Source organism: Pristis pectinata, chromosome 6, assembly GCF_009764475.1.
Source record: "Pristis pectinata isolate sPriPec2 chromosome 6, sPriPec2.1.pri, whole genome shotgun sequence".
In the NCBI taxonomy this organism is placed as follows: Eukaryota; Metazoa; Chordata; class Chondrichthyes; order Rhinopristiformes; family Pristidae; genus Pristis; species Pristis pectinata.
The window spans coordinates 82014781-82035677 of NC_067410.1; the positions used below are offsets into that span (position 1 = coordinate 82014781).

At 38.5% G+C, this 20897-nt stretch overlaps 1 protein-coding gene across 2 annotated transcripts in view; it reads left to right on the forward strand.

Moving 5' to 3' along the window:
• The first annotated feature begins 627 nt into the window (after nt 1-627).
• Nucleotides 628-20897, forward strand: part of ect2 (epithelial cell transforming 2) — a 49963-nt gene continuing 29693 nt past the window's right edge. For both annotated transcript variants that reach the window (XM_052018487.1, XM_052018485.1), the window contains exons 1-14: nt 628-1054; nt 3598-3674; nt 4559-4654; nt 5404-5583; nt 8100-8186; nt 9126-9233; nt 9825-9898; nt 12972-13102; nt 13435-13547; nt 14035-14097; nt 14187-14403; nt 16977-17113; nt 19100-19219; nt 19702-19770. In XM_052018487.1, coding sequence (XP_051874447.1) covers nt 925-1054; nt 3598-3674; nt 4559-4654; nt 5404-5583; nt 8100-8186; nt 9126-9233; nt 9825-9898; nt 12972-13102; nt 13435-13547; nt 14035-14097; nt 14187-14403; nt 16977-17113; nt 19100-19219; nt 19702-19770 — 1602 coding nt within the window. In that variant the 5' untranslated portion in view covers nt 628-924. The remainder of the gene's footprint in view (nt 1055-3597; nt 3675-4558; nt 4655-5403; nt 5584-8099; nt 8187-9125; nt 9234-9824; nt 9899-12971; nt 13103-13434; nt 13548-14034; nt 14098-14186; nt 14404-16976; nt 17114-19099; nt 19220-19701; nt 19771-20897) is intronic.

The window sequence follows — 20897 nt, forward strand, 5'->3', positions numbered from 1 at the left end:
AGCGTGGAGAGGCAAGACAGCTGGTATAAAGAGAAGGGGAGTGTGAGACAAGTCCAAGCTGCTGCAAGGTTTCGACCCAAAACATCAACAATTCCTTTCCTCCCACAGATGCTGCTTAACCTGCTGCATTCATCCAGCAGATTGTCGCTCCAGATTCCAGCATCTGCAGGCTCATGTGCCCCCAATTATATTGCACCTGTTAGATCTCAACACAAATATTTCATTAAAAAAAACTATGAATAAGAAATATTCAAGAAATACAAAAAAATGTGCATGGTTTCCTTTACAGCCATAGTGCTATTCAGTTCATACATTCATTGTGTTAGGAGGACCTGAGACCACCTTCCTCCTCCACAAAGCCCTGCACCAAGCTTCAGTGCCACATTTAGCACGTACTCCTGCAACCTGGAATCTGTCAGTCAACAGCATTCCCTTGCGAGTATCTAGTTGTACCAGAAGACCAACGACTTTCAGGCAGACCACCGTAAATACTACTGAATCTGTAGTGTTTTCTGCGGATTTCCACTATCCGCTGCCTTCCTTACCCTGCACTTCGCTTAAATGATAATCCTTACCACCGGAGGGCAGTGATTCGCTGATCAGTCAGACAGATTAGCCATCATCATACCCAATCACAGACTGGCGTTTGTAGGCGGGCCCAGAACCAACCAATCAGGAGAGGCCACTCGCTTCTCGATAGGATATTAGCGGGGACCAATGAGACGGATGTTTCCGAGGTTGGTTGGGATTTTGAATTTTGTCGTTGGCGACGCTGTGGGAGCCAAGTTTCCAAACGGCTTGTGGAGCCGCTGCAGCGCTAGCGCTGAGGTGGGCTGTTGATCAATCACCGGCAGGTAGCGAGCCGCGCCTTGTGCCGGGGTCTGGGACGGAGCCTGTGCGCGGCGCGGCGCGGTTGGACCGAGGATGGCGGAGTGGGGTGCAGCGGCCGCTGGCGCCAGGAGTCTGCTGGGCGACTCGTCTGCGGGCGACTCCCGCTTCGGCGACGTTTCCAAGGACGGCTTGTTCGCCGAGGCCGCGTCCGACGATGCCGAAGGTGAGGGGTGTCGGCTTCTGAATGTGGTGACGGGGCGGTCATTCTGTCGCCCATTATCGCCACTACCGGCTGCAAATCCTAACGGCAGCAACAGCCGAGGCTTATCGCCGGTCTGCACTTGACTCAAAAGAAATGTATCATTAAAGAAATCATAATACCACGTTTCTCTTGCTGCAATTACAAATTTCATCTATGTAGGGCTGATGTTGACTTGTTCAAAGTTATCAGCATTTTATTGTTTTTGTTTGTGTAATTTGTGTACCTTAATTGATTTCACAGCAACAAACAAACAATCACTGTATTCGGGGCAATGTGAAATTGAATTCTGTTGATGCAGGTTGTACAATTTCAAGTACGTTTCCTTTTTTTAAAAAAAAATCTGCGCATCGTGAAACACCCATCATAGGATAAAAAGAATCGATAAGTCTGATCGCGGTGTGCCTAGGGGTATTTGTAACTGAGAGTCGCAAATGAGGGGGCAGTCACCTGTAGTAATATCTGGAATGCTTTTGCAAGGACTAAGGAATGTGTAACGTTGAGACAGTTGGCTCTGTTCCAGGGTTTCTCAACCAACAGGCTCATTCTCAGTACCATGGAATTCTTTTGTCTTCTGTACTGATAACTTGTGCACGGACAATTCCTTTCAGTCTGGTTTACTTCGTTCGCATTGAGCCGACGCGTTCTTAAACTGTTAAGGCACGATGAAGGAGTGGATTCAATATTGAATTTGGGGGTTATCAACATATTGGGGAACCTATCTTTCTCCCACCCACACTCGACTCCTTCACTAAAAAGAAACATCAGCGCCTTTGCATTGACTTCAGTTTGTTATTGGAGGCGAAAATAAAACAGAATTTAAAAAAAAGAGTGAACACTGAGAATCTGAAATAAAATAGTGGAAATAAGCATTTAACTAAATATCTGAAGGCAGCTTTTTGAGAAGAAGCTTTATCTCCAGTCATTTTGATTTTTAGCAACTGAGACGCATTAAAATACAGTGGTTGTGGGTTTGAGTGAGAAGGTGAGGACTTTGTTTTCAGCATTTTCTACTTTTTTCAGATTTTCAGTATCTGTAGTTTTGTGATTTTTGGTTTTGAGCCAGAAAGTTGTGGGTACATCAGATGCTTGAGTACTGAACTCCAGATTAATTCTCCAGTGCATCCCTTTGAAATAAAATTCGTTTCCTGTCTCTTGAATAAAAATTTAAAATGCACCCAAATCTGATCGCTCGGGTGGATGTAATTGAGCCTATGGCACCATTTTGTTGAGGGCAGGAGTGTAAATCTTATGCTAAATAATTTATTCTTCAATCAGTTTTGCAAAGCATATAATTTGACCGTTGTCATTTTGTTGCAAAGGGGAGCTTTTCATGTACAATTTCACTGTTTTCACCAGCTCTTCTCCCCCCACCCCCACCAGTGTCATCACTGCAAGTTTCCCTCCTGAGCTGAACACCATCGTGACTTGGAAATATGTTGCCTTCTCTTTAGCATCAATGGGTCTAAATTATGGGACTCCCTCGCAACAGCATTTTGGGAGTACCTTCGCCAGCAGGACTGTCATGATTCAATGCAGTGGTTCACGATCATCTGGCCCATTTAGAGATGGGCAATAAATGCTGGTCTTGTCAGTGATGCCATTTCCCAAAAAATGAATAAATATAAAAAATAAAATTAGAATATACTAAAGTAATTTATTGGAGGGTATGGATCCACCTGTCGCTTGCTAGCTCTTGCTCCACCCCTTCTTTTCACCCTTTTATACTGGCTATCTACCCTTTATCTTACAGTCCAGATAAAGGGTCTCTACCCAAAGCATCAACTGTCCTTTCCCTTCACAGATGCTGCCTGAACCTGAGTTCCTCAGCATCTTGTTTGTTATGTCATTCGAGAAAACTTTGAGATATTTTGAAAGATGTTGTCTCAATGCAAGTCACTTTCTGTCAACATGTGGAATTTATTCTTTTCCTTACCCATATCTCCCACAACTTCTCTCCAACTAATCAAGTAAGAATTTATAAACATACATTCATAATTTGTTTCTGGAATGTCATTTATCAATATTGTTATTTTCCTTTCTATCTGATTATGTCCCTTCTGTATAGCATAAAGCCTAGAATATTAAGATTCCACTTGATCCATGTAATAGATGTGTCCCAGTGAGATTTTCAGATGGAGCACATTGCCTCCCATTCACCTCATTCATTTGCCCAATAAAGCACTGCTTGCTCCATCTGTGGCAGAGTGTGCAGATCTCACATTGGCTCTGCTTTGGAACCCATAGAAGTGGAAGCGAGTCATCCTTGACTCTAAAAGACTGCTGTAGGTGGTGGTCCTCACACACTGAGCCATGTGAAATTTTCCTTCTGGTTTCCTAGGAAGTTAAAATATCAATTCTTTGAAGGCAATATGCATACATTTGAATAAATGCTAAATGATGTTTACTTTGGTTCAATTCTCTGAGCATCCTTTATCTAAAGACTGGATTTACTCAATGGTATGTTAGATCAGCTGATATTTGTTTTTTTTTTCCCTGTTTTATAGACGTGCCTCAGATTCGAACAAAAGTTGTGCTAATAGGCAAGGTTGGGGATAGTGAAGAGGTTATGAAAGCTTTGGAGGTAATAACTTCAGTCATTGATCTTGTTCATTATGATGGTAGTCTATTCCATTAGCAAAACAGCTATTGCTAAAATGGCCATACCAAACAATTTTGTTTAAAGTTTGGACAATTTATCTTTCAAAAAAAATTCTAATGGCCTTAATTTTCTAGACTTTTTTTTGTTCTGTCTGAGGATTGCTGACCTATTAAATCTGATTGTTGTAGATTTCTATTAATAACAATTCTTTGTAAAACTCAATACTTGTTTTATTTTGGATGGCAATTGATGTTGTTATTGTTAGGAAGCCTATGAAATGTGTTGGGGGGGGGAGGAAATTGACATTTTTGATCCAGGTATCATCTGGAGCAGTATTTTAATTACATCTTTCTTGAAAATAGCAAGTTTGGTCAGTTATTTTCAGCTAAATGGTGCAGCTTTTTGTTATTGGCTCAAATTAAAGGTCTGAGCAAGCAATGGCTAAAACAGAAATATTAATATGCCCTATATTAGTACATTTCAACAAGTAGCTGTAATAAAATCCCACTTGCACAATGTACCTATTTGGGTCCTGCTTTTTAACATTTGGAAGTATGGTGGTTTACTTTGAGTTTTGGTCATCAGAAAAGTTCCTCTCTTCTTCATCTCCAACCTCCCCTCCCCCAATTATGTCTCCCTTTGTTCTGTGTCTTCCCGGGGAGAAAGCTTTAGTTAAGAGGTTAAATGAGTCATGACCTAGTGCCTATTTCTAATGCGTGTTTGGATTGTGAGCTTTATTGGGCTGTGTAACCATAGAGGGCAAGGGATAATCTTTCCAAATCAGCTATTGTTTTGCAGCTTTGTGCATTGTGCAATAATGTTTTGGCTTCCAAATCTAGTGTTTTACTATGTTAATTATTTAACAGGCAATTAAAGAAATGGAAGTTCTTTTGATGAAGACAAAGGAAAGCACACCAAATAGCAAACTGGGACATCAGTTTGTAAAATCTGTTAGAAATATGGTTAGTATCGATGTCCTTGTCTGTGAATTACTGAAAGTTAACTTGCAGGTTCAGCAAGCAATACAAAGGCAAATGAAGTTTGGTCCAAGAGTAAAGATTTCTTCTCCAATTATATTAAATCCTGGTGATATTAAACCTGGAATATGTTGTACAGGTTTTTTCTCCCTAATGAGGGATGTACTTGGAATAGTGGGAATGCAGTGAAGGTTTGCCAAACTGATTCTTGCAATGGCAGATTTGTCATATGAGTGGCAATTAAGCAAGCTGGGCCTGTACTATATTGAGTTGAGAAGAATGACGGGCAATCTCATTGAAACATACAAAATTCTTGCAGGGTTTGACGGTATATATTTGGAACTGATGTTTCCTCTATCTAAGGTGTCTAGAACCAGGGGTCACAGACTCAAAACAAAAGGTTGACCATTCAGGACAGTTGACAAGAATTTTCCTCATCTAGAGGATACTGAATCTTTGGAATTCTCTACTGAAGCAAGCTGTGGAGGGTGGTGTTAAGTAGATTTGAGATGCATCAGCAGAATCTTGTATATTAAGGAAATTGAAGGATGTTGGTTTAGTGTAAGAAAGTGGCGCTGAGGTGAAGTTCAGCCATGATATATAATGGTGCAAACACAAGGGGCCAAATGGCATACTCGTGCCTCTTTCTTATGCTTTCATTTTTGCAAAACCACTGCACAAAATTTTTCTGTTTCATTCTTTATTTTTTTTTGACTTCCACATTCACAATCTAGGAAATTGAACTGCCATTTATTAAGTCCGAAACAGTGGATGATCTTGAAAACAGAAATCCTGAATTTGAGACTGTTGTTGTATTGGAAGAATTTGATGGCCAGCCTTATGACACCTTGCGTAAGATGGGCACTAGAATCTTGGGACCACCTGTTGTACTTCGCTGTGCAAGGAAAGGAGAGGTATGGATTAACATAATTATACGAGTGTAAGATAAAAATGATTTCAAAATTTTTAGTGGGATAGTTAGTAAGTAAAAAGAGAAACCTTAGTGATTTTGTTAACCCACAAATTGCAAGAAGCCATCACTTTTTGTGCAATTTAATTTTGATCTAGGTAAGCTAAATTGTTCGCGCAATCTCTTTTGGACAACTTGTTCTCCTCTTCCCTTCCCTTCGTTATCTAAAGTTGTTCTGATTCTGAATAAAAATAAGAAACTATTTTAGGTGCTTTGGAGTGCTTGTTGACCAGGATGCCTTTGGTAACAATTGGGGGCAGGCAGATGCACAGCCATTATGAGTTTCAGTCCCCTTGAAATTTTGGCATGCTCGTCATACTCTCTGGATATCAGTCAGTTGTTTCTCATTGTCCAGTAAATTGGTTCTAAAACTACACCTGTGAAGTTCTTTAATTGCCTCACCGGGCCACATTCTAACAGGCTGTTGAGCCGATCAATCTTCTGATTTGTTTTTCCCCATATTTATTGCATCACATCTTTTAAGAGTTGTGTCTGAACCTTATTTTCTTGGTATTTCATTTTCTTTCTTTCCTTCACATGATATTTCTCTCCCACTTCATCTCCATTCACAACTCATCAGCAAAGACTAGATAACAGTTAGGCATGGATGAATGAGTGGCAAGTAAAATTGGTGCCATGAAAGTACCATGCAATTAACATCTTCAATCAACTACCTACCTCTGACATTCAGTAGCAATCCCATTACTGAATCATTTTCTTCCCACCACCTTCTCTAAGACATCAACATCCATGATCACCATTGAGCAAAAACTCATTTGGGCCATTAATATTGTGGCAACAAGATTAAATGAAAGGCTGGACATCCTGCAGTAAATGATTTACCTTCTGATATCCCAAAGTCTTTCCCTCATCTGCAAAACACAAGTCAAGAGCATGATGGAACTCTCTCCACCTATCTAGATGAGTGCAGCTTCAATTACATCTTCCAGGACAAAGCAGACTGCTGACTTGGCATCCTATCCACAAGTATAAGCATTCGTTCCCTCCACTACTGGCTTACTGTGCTGCACTGTATACAACCTATGAAATTTACTGTTGTTCTCAACCAGGCCACACCGACAGCACTTACTAAGCTTGAATTTTTTATCACTGTGAAGGGCAGGGGCAGGAAGTGTAGGGGGATGTCACCATTTGCAGGGCCCCTCCAAGCCTCTGATGTGGAAATGTCAGCATTCCTCCTTGAAGACAATTAAGGGTGAGCACTATATGCTGGTCTTGCTATTGATGCCCATATCCAGAAAAATGAATTTTTTTTTTCAAAGAAGCTAATTTTATCCAAGCTACTGTTTATCTTCCAGTAAAATACATGGTTGCTGCTCTGATTCCTTCTACTAAAATTGTTTCCTCATATATGGCTACCTCGTGTTACTGTATAAACTGTTTGTATGCTTCCAGTTTGATGCTTGTGTTTAATGTAGAGCTGTGTCTGTAACTTTTTGAAGTGGTTACCTATAATGCTGATCTCCCCCTGATGTTAGCCCTTGGTTAATGAAAAAAAATATAAACAAACAATCCAAATCAAAGTCAAGTTTATTGTTATATGCACAAGTGCACATATGCACAGGTGCAATAAAAAGCTTACTTGCAGCAGCATCACAGGTGCAGCATCATACAAGCAGCATTAACAAGGTAAACACGTACATAATTTTTACAAGAAATAACACAATTAGTACAAACAAAAGCAACGTCCATTTTAGTGCAAAGTGATCAAAGTGGTCATAGTGTTGCTAAACTGTGGTGATTAGGGTTTTGCCGATTGGTTCAAAAACAGAATGTCACATTTGTGGTGTTGCAGATGGTGTGGATTGGAAAGTACAGTGAATGCACACAATTCCGAAACAGCACTGTTTCTAGCAATATAAATATCTGGTATCAGAGGTGCATACGCTTTCCAGTCACAGGGAAGACAATATACACTGGAAAAAGTGCAAGGGCCAAATGACTTCAATGGGAGTTTTCCCAAGTGCCTCCATGAATAGTACTTGCCTTTATCCACAAGAACCCTGAATGATCTTGAGCTGTTCAGAGGAACTTACCTTCTCTTGAATGCCTGTGCCCTCTTTATGAAGAATCTTGAATGGAGTCGGTTGTTCAAATGTGACTCGTGCTGTACAATGCACAGTTTCAGGACTTTTAGATATAAATGTAGTATTATTAGCATAAATATGTTTGAAACATAAATGCAACATTAAAAATGATATTAAATGTAATAGTTCAAATTCTGAGGATTTTGCCACAATTGTAGGAAACTGTTATGAAACTTTACGGTAAAAAGAAATGTTCATTTTGACCTCTGCCTGCTTTGCAGCAAGTTTTATAATGTTGCAACTTATGTACCACGTCTATTCAATATTTTAACTTTTCTAATTTGAAAACCACTTCACTACCCAAATGCTCCAAAGTTATTTTAATGAAGGTTGTGTTATTTGTTCCATAAAGCCTCTGCCTTTCACATCACGGCCACTGTACTGTACATGCATGTTGGATCTCGTTTTGTGTTTCACAGGATTCAAGAAAGAGAAATTGGTAAGAGGTTACTCTTTAATTAAAGTTGTTGTAATGACTGACTTATAATGCAAAAAGCAATGATTTACAAAGATTTTGATGGTGTGAATTATTGCTTTGTTCAAAATGTGAAATGCCACTTCAACGCAAGATATTTTTCCTGTTTTGAGTTATGCATATAGAATTTGGGGAAACTTTCATTCTCAATCCATACATCAATGAAGTGTAGCTAAGGAATTAATTGAGTTGCATTTTTTTGACAATGTTTCAATTCATCCCCAATAATAATAATCCAAAACATTAGCTTCCTAGAAAAATAGTTGGATTAAATTGTTTTGAAGTTTGATTAAATCTTCTGCTTTTATTGGGTCTTTGCTGTCTACTGTTGACAGCATCACCAATATGTTTTGCACCTGTAATTGTTCTGCCTGCAGATGCCTTTAATGGTAGAGTATTATTTCCAGTTTAAAAAAAAGTTTTGCTTTCCATTGTACACTTGGTGTTTTTGATTTGTAGCAGAATGCCCTTAACAGGAAATTATATCTACTCCATTTAAGGATGTGATGAAGCTTTAAGACAGTTGGTTTCCAGCATTTGTTGTTGCGTAGAGTTTTATGATGATGAATAACCTATTTTAATTTTTGAATTTCAACTGCATTTATTTTTGAGGGAAGCCTGGTGGCAAGAACATGCTGTTTATTGTGGCAGCCTTTGCCTAATTGAAAAGTGTAAATAAGAATATAAAATGTGCTATATCAATTGAAAAATGTAACTTGATGGGGAAAGATAATTATTGAACTCTTGCTGATGAATGGATTTAAGTAAAATAGAGCTTTTTTTTTGTTTTAAGAAGCAAAAAAAAATGGAGAACCTTTTTGTTAATATCTTTACGAAAATAGCATGCCTTGACTATAACTATATGAATGATATGAAAATTACTTCACTGTCCTTCTGCTGCAGCTTATTCTTGTTGCTCTGGCACATCATATGGGAGCAACCATTCGAAAAGAATACACTGGCAAAATAACACATCTTGTGGCACATTCTACCCAAAGTGACAAGTTCAGGGTATGGAACATTTTTAATTTGAAGTACTTTGTAAATTGTGGTAATTATTGCAAACATGGATTGTATTTTGGATAAAGTCTGGATATAGTTTAAAAATGGTTATCGGCTAGAAAGTGATGAAGTTTATTTTGAACAAGGAATTACATCAGGGTGGAGGTAAATGCACTGAATGGGCTACCTTGGAAGTGGGTGTGATTGGACAAACTGATTAAGAATGGACAGCTGGTATACCTTGTAGCCAAAGGAAGTAAACTTCTTTGCCATCTTGCTGATTCTGAGTAACATGCATGATTTCATTATGGTACTGTGTTCTGCTTGCTCTTTCTACCAAAATTCCAGCTTGTGGTTGCTATGACGCCTGTGTATGGTGTGCATGTTAAGATGGGAGATAAAGAAAAGATATTTGATGTTGCACTGAGCCTCCTTGCTCTGTGCAGTTGTACAGCTCACTGACACTTGATACAATCCAAAGTGAAGGGCCTAAGATAGTGGTCAAAAGCAATCGGCATCTTTGGACGTGCTGTAGTAGGAGCAGAAGTGATGGGGCAAATATTAACAAGTTTTTTTAAAATTATGTAATATTAATTGCAGGCTGCTGTAAGCATGGGGACTCCAATTATGAAAGCAGAATGGATTTTCAAGGCTTGGGAAAAAAGAAATGAAATGTGAGTTTTCAAATATGTTGGCAGAAAAATTATTGCACCTATTTTGGTTTTAAATGTATGTGTGATATATACAGGAAGTCCCCGGGTTACGAACGGGTTCCGTTTTTGAGACTATTCGTAACTCAATCTTTGTGCGTAACTTGGAATAGTGTTCGCGCATGTGCACTTGGCCCGGGGATCACGGCCGCGCATGCGCACTTGGTCCGGGGATCGCGGCCGCACCTGGCCCCGGCCGCACATGTGCACTTCGTCCGGGGACCACAAAGGTCGGTTCGTAAGTCGGGGACTTCCTGTATTCTCTTTATCTTTCGAATTTTTTTTTTAAATGAAGATTTGGGAATGGTAAATAAGAAATCAACTGGAGAATCCATTTGAGCATTTTCAGAAGTTTGGAGCAATGTAAAGTGCTGTTTGACACTTCATTTTCTACTCACTGGTACCTCTCTGAGCGCACAGGATGTTTTCCCAGGAATGAGAATGCCAATGGAGTTACTGCTAAAAGGAGTGATTATGGCATCATGTATGGAGAGGTGAAGTATGGAGGATGCTGCTTTGCTGCGAACCTGGCGTGAAATTTTGCTCTCCACGTTGCTGGGTTGAGAACCTTGGCATCAATCCAGCAATGAATTGGACGCAGCTCAGTCTGGAGCGGCTACCTGTGAAGGCTATGGTGAGCGGTGCAGCCATTTGGTGCTGAGAAGTGCAGCATCTTGGCTAGCATAGTGAGTGCAGGCCATTGCTAGAGACTAGCAGTACCTATTCCATGAGTTGACAGACTGCCTGCAGTCTCTCACGTTGGATGAAACTGCTGTGTTCTCTCCGTTTTGCTTCACAGTTCTCCTCAGCCCAGAAATTTCTATATGATAACAAACTGAATGGTCAGTGACCACTATTGTGCTGTTATCATGGAGAACTCTCTGGACTGTAGGAGAGCAAGCAAAGATGGGGAGATTTCAGCTTCCATCATGTCCAATGGATGATTATGTGAGAAACCATAGGATCCGGGCAGTCTGTCTATATGTGAAGCAACCACTACTTGTCTCCAGCAATGGCTGGCACTCACCCTGCCAGCTGCACGCTTGAGCCCACATCTCAGCGTTGAGGAGCTGCAGTGCTAGCTCCTGCCTGCCCAACACCAAACCTCGGAACCTGCCTCTCTGCAACAAGTCATGGGATGGTTTTCATTGCTGGGGGAGGCCAACCGCGAGCACCCAACTTCCCAGCACAGAAGCGTGCCTTAGCAGGGAGGGTAGGGGTTTGTGCCAGGTTCTGGCATTACAAGATACAGTCTGAGCTGATTTGTATTTTGTTTAAAGGAAATGTATGGTGGCTACGTAACGATGAATGTTGTGAATGGAAGGCCAAGGGTCTTGGTATGAATTAATGATCTGTGGCTCAACCAAATTTTATTTTGCACTAATGAATGTTTTACAATGGAGTATTTGTAAATAGAAAAGATGAAAGAGAGTGGAATAGGAGCCAGTCAGTTAATTCCTGTCAAAGAGGAAGATGTGGAAGTTGCCTGATATATAAAGTGTAACCTGAAAATTCATTAATAGCTTAAGGTAGCAAAATCAAACAACTGCCTGAGATCAGGTTGGGGAGTTTATGTTGAGAGAGAGATCAAGGCAGGGTAGGGCAAAGAATTCAAAAGGCCAGAGTAAGGCACATGGAGGAACGTATAGTTTGGCGAGAGGTTTAATTTTTGGGGGTTGGGTTTTGGGTGGGGAAAGTGGTGCCATCCATATTTAAGTTGCATTCATGTTAACAAAAAATTGCAGTGATCTCCATGGGTCACTATGGCTGTTTTTGTCAAATGAATGGACATTTTGGAATAAGACGTGGAGCGAAATGGTGATATCTAGCCCACTGGGTCAGATTTTTGGATGTGTTAGTGGGTGATATGGAAATTGGCACGACTATTAGGAAATGCACATCTTGAAAAAGTGCACTTGTTTAGTGAATGTAAGAGGAAATTCAGCTGTAGGGTCAGAAGTTCTAGTTAGGGTGGAATCCACATGGGGAAAATCAACAAATCAAATTTTGGATCAATGTAACAAGTATAGGTGGTTTCAAGACTATACAACTGGAAGTAATCTTCAACCAGTCTGGCTGAATTTGAACCCCTTTCCAGTGTCAAGTACATTAGTAATGTTTGTAAGCTCATTCAAAGCTACTTTAAAATGATAGTAGTTAAGCAGGAGAAGAGGCTTAATGCAGCTGAGACCGTGTTCAATGCAGAAATTTTGAAATCCACTGCTCATTTAAAACTTGTTTGGTATAACTTTGCTTTAATACAATTCTTAACATGGTTAGACCACCTCTGTAATCTCAATGTCAGAGGAATCAAGAGTTGGAAGATCAAATTTGAGTGGATGCTTTTTGTTTTGAAAAGATATGAAGAAGCACTGAACAAGCAAGATAAGAGTACTAGGCTGTATGCTGTGCCCAAGAGTACTAAACTTGCAGCTCACACTTGTTCAGGTTAAAATGAAGCAGATCAGATTCAAAGAATCTTAAGCAATGGATGATATTAGATGTGAAAGGGCAAACAATATTTTCATTTGTTGGTTGTGGGTGACTCTGGCAAGGCCATTAATTTTTTTCAAATCTTTAATTGCTCTTGAGGGTGTGGTGAGCTGCCTCTTAAACTGCTGCAATCCATTTGGTGAAACTACTAACATAGGATAGGAAATTTCAGGATGTGATCCCCTTGTTGAGAGAACAATGATATATTTCCAAGTCAAAATGATTTAGGTGAGAACTTGCAGGTGTTGTTGTCGAGCATTTGCTTAATGTTGGTTGGAATACACTCAACTAGACATGTGTAATGTACTCTATTTGCATTCCTGACATGTAAACAATGGAAAGGATTTGGGGAATTGAGCATTGGGTTGCTCACTGCGGATGATGGTCTCTGATCTGCTCTTTTATAGCCATGCTATTTTGCAGCTGATCTAAAGAGTATCAGAGCAACCCTTGCCAGTTCATGAAAGTCTGAGGTTCAGCCAAGTTCAGAATTGGCTTTTTCAAAGATCATTGTTCAGAACTAACAGTTAGTTTTGTCCCATAGTGATTTCCATGTTGCTGATGAAGGTTTTCGAAATGAATTTAAAGTGCCTCCATTTCAAGACTGTGTCCTAACGTTTCTGGGATTTTCAAGTGAAGAACTCCGAAGTATGGAAGAAATGACAGAAATGCAAGGTTTGTAAATTGGTTGTTGTTTTCAGATGTAATACTTTAAATGCAATCCTGGTTGTTGGTGCGATATCAATTTAATTCAAAACTCTTTTTGCTCCAATACAAGCTACTTCCAAGTATTCATCCTTGCTGCTAATATATGCATGTCATTAATGCCAGTTGACTTTTTTTGAATGTTGGTGTATTTTTAAGACATTAAGCATTGCAGGAGGATGTTTGGATTATAAACTTCCAGTAGGGGGCGGCATGAAAGTTAGTAAATGTATTCGATTGATCAATGCATTGGAAGATTTAATATCATTTAAGTGATTTTGCAACCTACTTTTCCTTTGCAGGAGGAAAATACTCAGATCTTGTTGATGAAACCTGCACTCATCTTGTGGTAGAGAATTCAATAAAACAGCTGCCATTTGAACCATCAAAAAAACTTTTTGTTGTAAAACAGGAGGTGAGAGACGTCATATTAGTCAAAATCTCAGTTCATTGAATGGAGATTTTTAATGAGAGACATTGAGGGATTTGATACCTTTAATTTAAAGATACATCGTTCCTCCTTTATTTTCTCCTTATTCGGGTCTCTTAGTCATTTTATCTCTTTCCACTTTTAAGCATGGAAATGGTACCTGCGTTTTTTCTCTTGGTACTATATTCATGAGAAAATATTTTTTAGAATGTTTCAATGACCTTTTATATCAATAATAGTTCCTGCTGTCTTTTCACCTTTATTCAAGTGCTTCCCCTGCAGAATATATGCCTTTTTGATAACTGAGCATTAAGTGATGCTCCAAAATTTTGTGGTTCAGAATTCCATTTTTCAAAATAAACATTTATCTGGAAATTGTCTTACTTGTCATTGATCTGTTATACTGATTACTGTTAACATGTTCTGAACTGTTTTCAAGTGTCAATAGCTTTTAAAAGTATTTTCTTTCTAGTGGTTCTGGGGAAGCATACAGATGGATGCCAGAGCTGGAGAGTCCATGTACTTGTTTGAAGAGGTATATCAATTCTTCTTAAATCCATGTTAGTGCACATTTACCTTTGGAGATGCATTACCTGAAAAATCATTTTTATTTTCTGATTGCAGTCAGGAAGTCCAGCGTTGAAGACATCTGTGTCTTTGCTTTCATTGAGCACACCAAATAGCACACGCAAGAGACGTCGCTTGCGAGATACACTTGCACAGTTTACAAGAGAGACTGACAACTTTTCGCCTTTCCCCCCATGCAAAAGGCCATCAGCAGAAGCTTCGGTTTCACTGGGATCTTTGTTGGATGTATCTAATACACCAGACTCCTGTGGAGGTGGGTTTGATAGATTATCTTCCTCCTGCAAAGGATTATTCTACTAATATGAATGCAATAATACAGCTCAGAAGGAGGTCTTTGGCACCATTGAGCAAGTGCTGAATTTGAGAGGGCTAACCCAATTGGCCCCTCTTCAATTTTTCTATATCCCAGGATTTTGATTTTGCTCCCAAATATCCATTTCCTTTTGAAAATTACTACTAAGTCTGCTTCTATCATCTTTAAACATTTTCTGTTTTTCCCTGGTAGTAGGTTCACATTCTTTTGCTAATCACTTTGTTCTTTGTACCTTTTCATCAAATCTCCTCTTGCTCTTCCTGTTTAAAGGGCTAACAACTGTTTTCTGGTCTCTTGTACCACCCCAATCTTTTCTACATCAGAAGGAAACAGTCAGTGCTGGCTCTCAGACCAATCTTATCTCCCTATACAATAGGGTTGGTTTACAATAGCCAATTAATTACCAGCCAGCATGTCTTTAGGATGTAGGAAGAAACTGTAGTATGAGAAGGAAAACCACATAGTCACAGGAAGAATGTGCAATGCTCACATGGAAGTTTGGATTGCACCTGGGTCTCTAGCGCTATGAGACAGCAGCACCACCTGCTGCACTTCTGTGCCATTGTCCCTGGGCATTTAAATTGGTGCCAAGAAGCAAATGCAATGCTGCAACTGAGGACTTGCCTGTGAAAGGTTGAGCATAATTTTCTTTTATAATTTACTCATCCCTCTTTATAGATCCCAAATGATGTCATGGTCCTGCCACCTTCAGGAAAAAAATCTGTACTGACAATTTCCAGCCTTTTACAACTGCACCACTTTTAAAATTGTACTAATAAATAAATCAGTTCACACTTAATTACATTATATTTTGTTTGCCATATCCCCTTTCACTAGATTTTGTTGTCCTGGTGTTTGTCACTTTCTTATTGCTTATGATGGTTTTGAGCTTATGTTATCACCTGATGTTGAACCTAAGTTCAGTGTATCCAAGTACAGTTTATTAACATGAATTGCTGAATATTGCCCCAAGTCACCCCATCTGATAAGCAACCATACACCACTGTGCTTTGTTTTCTGTTACTAATTGTTTAACCCAAGATCAACTTTTTCTTTTAAACCTGGGTGCTTAGCTTTACTTGTATATTACTTGATTAAATGCCTTTAGAAAGACCAGGTACTTAGAATTGCACTATCCATGTCACCCTTTCTGTTATTTTATCATTAATTAGGTTCTATTGAGAAAGCAGCAATGTGTATTGATTGAAGATGTGAAAGAATGAATTATTAATAACATTTAAAACTAAATGTCTGTAATATTAAGGTAGAAGCAGTCAGTGTGGTATTGTCAGTTACTTACTTACTTTTCTTTCAGAATATTCAGAGAACAGGATAGTAAAGTGGCATAGAAAAAATGATAGACAGCAGGGCGCGTTTATGCAAATTCGCAAGCCAGTCTCTAACTGGAGATCCCAGAAACAGCAGAGAAGTGGAAAAAAATCTGGCAAGCTTATTGGTAATAGAAACTCAGAAATAAAGCAGCATGCAAAATTTCTAGAATTTCTTCAGCAAAAGGAAGAAAGATCTAAGTGCTATACTGTTGATTCTGCGATTAGCACTCCAGAGGTAAAATTAGTTTTTGAGTTTGAAGATGCATCTGAGATTAGAAATGAAACAGGAACAGGAGTGACCTTTCCTCAAAAGCAGTGTTTTGGAGAATTTCCTGGAGTAACTGAGCAAAATGTACTTTGTGACAGCACGGTTATTGAGAGAGAGACTTCCTTTTCCATTACACAAAATGTTATTATAGCTTTGCCTCAGAAGAATAATGCAGAGAATGATATACCAAACTTTAGGAAAGCTACTTGCCCATCACAAGTGATTGATAGTAAATTTACAAAATTTGAACAGAGTTGCTCTGCCAAAAATGTGGATGTTGGATTATGTGATCAGGAGACAAGGCTTCCAATATGTGACAGTCCAGATAAAGATGGCGAAATTGGCAAATTACAGAAACACAATAGTGGTGCATTTTCCAATATGGTTGAATCAGAATATCAAGAATTGAAGATGTTACCTGATGAACAAATGCAGCAATACTTCCAGAAAAGCAGTAGTGATGAATTCCAGCAAAATACTATCTTCGAAACCCTGTTTTCAGTGGAGGATGTAGAAATGTCCTCAGAATCTGAATGTGCTATAACTCGAAGCTTTACTTTTTGGGATGTCAGTGCACTTTTTACTGAAGGTACAAATGTTTCTCAATGTAGGATGTCACTTTTTTCCTAAGAAAAGGTTTTTATAGTGATCTCTCATAATATCTTTTGTCTATGTTCTTAAAAAAAAGTCATCTTTTTGAATTAAAGAATTTATCTTTTTAAAACCTTTGTTAATGTCCTTTTCTGTTTAGTACTTAATGCAGGATCATTTTTAATTTAAGCTCGTGTTTAGACAAGTGAAATTTCTGTTTTACCTGATTTTCTACCCCCCCCCCCCACAGGAAGATATTTGAGTATGAATTTGTGATTGTTTGAGTTTAAACAGATTTAAAGCCTCTTTTCCCCTTTCAATAGAAACACCTAAGTCCAGCATAAAAACATCAAAATGTTATGCGGCTGTTCCTGCAAAGCCATCTGCTAGGTGGCAGGTTGCAATGGAGCTATACCAGACGGAAAGCAATTATGTAGATATTTTAACTACAATACTTCAGGTAAGTACATGAATTTATGTTGTTGAGAGTAAAATGCCTCTAATGCAACACAAAAAAGCAAAAGTTTTCTTCCTTTAACTTCTGCTTGGATTTGCATGATTCAAGAGCACAATTTTACTTTGCTACACACTATTTAAATATTACTAGCCCATGATACCATACATACTTTATGCAATGTAAATAGATTAGATTTCAGGTTCCGTGAATCAAGGAAGGAATTTTTTTTAAATGGGCATGAAAAATATCAGCTATGTTGAGTTTTGGCAGAATGCAAGCATTCGCTCTCTACCTTATCTGAAGAGTGTTATCAATCACAGAACTTGATGGTTTCTCTGAAATTTGAAACTTGGCATCAGTGCCTTTTGGTACTTACAAGAAGCAATGCAGTTTCTCAATAGACAAAAATAATCTATAATGACACCCTTGGTTATAGCACTCTTGATATGAATTGGAGAGTCTCTTGTGCAGAAGTTAAGCATGTATTCTATTTGATGCTTCTGTGTGGATTTGAGTGAGCCCTGTGAGATTTGCTTCTGTAGCTGTTTGGGCATAGAAAACTCCATAGCAGAACTGCAGGAGTGCTTTAGTGTCCTAACTGAAAATGCAACCCTCCAGTCAACAAGATTAAAATGAATTGGACAATTTACTCTTGTATTTCACCTCCTTGTATCTCGGCTCAAATTGCCAGCTGTTTCCCTGCAATCCAGTGGTCTGTGTGTAAGTTCTTTATTGGCTGTATAGTACTTCAAGACATCGAGGTCAAGAAATGTGGTTTAAAAATTTTTTTTTTCCTTTGCTGCTTAAATTTTTATCTTTCCTAAACACTTGCTAGTTTTTGATGACATTTTGTTTGCTTCTGGGATTACTGTGAAGCAGGGTCTGCATTCATAGCGTGCATAATTTATTGTCTGCTAAACTTAATATTCAAAGGGAGGTTTAGGTAACAGACTTAATTGTGGAGGCAAAAGTGGCTTTTGATTACATTTTTCAATGAGACTAAAAGATGACATTTAAAATAAAACACGTGGAAAATACTCAAATCTGCATCTGTTGAGAGAATAGTTTACATTTAAAGTCTGAATTTTCATTAAAAACCATGAGAAGTTAGAAATGGGTTTTAACATGAACGGAATGGGGGGAGGTCTGTCATAGGGTGAATGGCCAGAAAATATTAAATGATAAGGGGTGAAAGTGCAAAGGGAAAGAAGATTGGAAAGGAAATGAGCTCAGTCTAGACAAAGTGTAATGATGAAGCAGAATCATTATCTAATTTATTCATAATACTGTCAGTCAGTCGGCTGGAGCTGGGTTGATTCTGACTCTCAACAAAATCTATCGTTCAGTAATGGCCTGTTTAAGAAGCAAAGGGAAGCAAAAGTTGCAGTAACCCCTCCCAATATAATGATGATATTTCTATTAAAAACCTTGAGTGGAGAGAATTTATATCCAGTGATGTGGATAACATAATGCACAGACTATTTGGTTACTGGGCTTGATTGAGAAAACAGTTGTCATCATTTTCTGACTTGTGGCATTGTCACCAAAAGAAGCCTTAAATAGCAAAGGGAAAATATTGTAGTTGTTGGAAATCTGAAATTAAAAAGAGAAAATGCTAAAAGCACATTGAGTTCAGCAATTTCAGACAATCCCGAAGACTGGAAATGTGCCCAGATGTGCCCAGTGAGAAGATGACTAGTTTTTCTTTTGTTGTTACCTATATTGGAAAACTAAGAGGCAGAGTCAACATAGGAGTGAGATGAGTTGAATGGAAGGCCACCATATGCTCAGAATTGCAGTAATTGGTGCTCTGCAAAATGATCTTCTGATCTGGTTTTAGTTTCCCAAAGCATAGATAAGGCTGCATCATAATTATCAACTATGGAATGTTTTTTATCCCCCAACCTCTACACATGAATATGTAAATAATGAATTTATATTCATTCTTGTTTTTAGTTGTCATTGTTAATCATATTGAAATGCCTTCAGTTATTTAAGGTTCCATTGGAGAAAGAGGGTCAACTTGGAGGGCCTATTCTTGCACAAGAAGAAATAAAAACAATTTTTGGCAGTATTCCAGATATTTTGGATGTGCATACAAAAATTAAGGTAAGCTCTATTTCTATTAGAAATACTGAGTGTAATTGTGAATAGCAACGCATTAAAGGCACTTTATTACATTCTATCAAAATATGAACAGATATTTAAAATCAGCTAATAACTTCAGTTCCACTACTTACTAAAGACTAATCATTTAATTTTAATGGTGAGTGTAGGGAAATGGTTTAAGACACAGTTGCAGTACACGATGAGGGGGAATCCAACCAATTTGAGGAACATTGTCATTTTATTAACAGAAGATGGATATAATTTGTAGAAGTGAAGGTGGATGCAAATTTAATCAAAACAAAACCCAGTCTCTTGTTCATCAGCTGTGTAAGAATACTGTATACTGTGTGGTGACATGGCATACTTGGACACTTTAATGCTGAAGGGCAATTTTTTTATCTTGAGGATATATGGTGCCCTGTGAGATATTAAATGTAACATTAACTTATCTATCTTATTGTAACCTATTGTTTTCCTCATAGTCTGATCTTGAAGAAATTATTCTGAACTGGTCAGAAAACCACAGTATAGGTGGCATAATCCAAAATTATGTAAGTATTTTTAAAGCAACCATCATTCATCCCTTAGTGCAGTAGGTGCAGGTCATCTGAAACCAATAGTGACCAGAAATCTCTGTTTTAATTCTTCTGTTATTTAGTAAGGATTGCTGTACTGCCTGGGCTGGGGTGGGGTGGGATGGGAAGGGTGGGGTCATTATTCTAGGGGAGATAATAGTTGCGCAGCTTCAGACTGGAATCCAGTTGTCAGATTAAGATGGGATCAGACTTGGTATAGTTAAATAGTCAATGAGTTGCGAGCTAGTAAGCCTCCCATTGTGGGAAATGGCAGGTTGTTTGTGATTTGTGGGATACAAGTCCCCTCCAGATTGCAGTAGGGTTCTGTTCCTGCAAACTGTTCGTAACCCAAACAGTTTGCAAATCAGAAATGCAGCTGTGAACCAACTTCCCAGGTGGCAGAGTATGCCTCTAGCCCCACAGCAGCTGGCAAATCCATCCTGCTGGTCTCCCAAATGCTCATTCGTATGTACCAGATGTACATAAGTTGGGTGTTTGTAACCCAGGGTGGGTCTGTACTTGCATGATTGCTGCTTTGGAGAGGGCAAAATGGGATGTGTTTATATATTTTAAAAAAACTTTGTTTTACTTCAAAGTTTTGGGCATCCACATTCATTTTTTGCCTCCAGCACCTTTGATGTAATTTGATTTATAGTTTTATACTCATAATTTGGAGCAGAATAGATTTCCATTTTAATTTCATTAAAAAGATTATATGTTACTAATTGCTCCCTTCACTGCTACCAAATTCATTTTTAAGAGTACAGTATACTTGTCCTGTAGAAGACAATTGTTTAGTCATGATTTATGGAATTGTTAAAACCTTTCTCATCATGTAAACTAGGCTGGGGCAGAGATGTTAAAATCAATTGATATCCATGATGATACAAGACTATTAGGTTTTTCTCTTAAAACTCTTGACTGTTTAAGTAGATGTTTTGGGGAACATCCTTGGCATCCTGAATGTTTTCTCTCGGCAATCTGTAAGCCGAGTTTACAAATAATGTAAAATAGACTCTCAAGGATTCATTAGCCCAATAATCTCCAGAGATTTTAATCATTTTGGAAGTGTGAAGTGTTTAATTACAAAATTTTCAAATGAT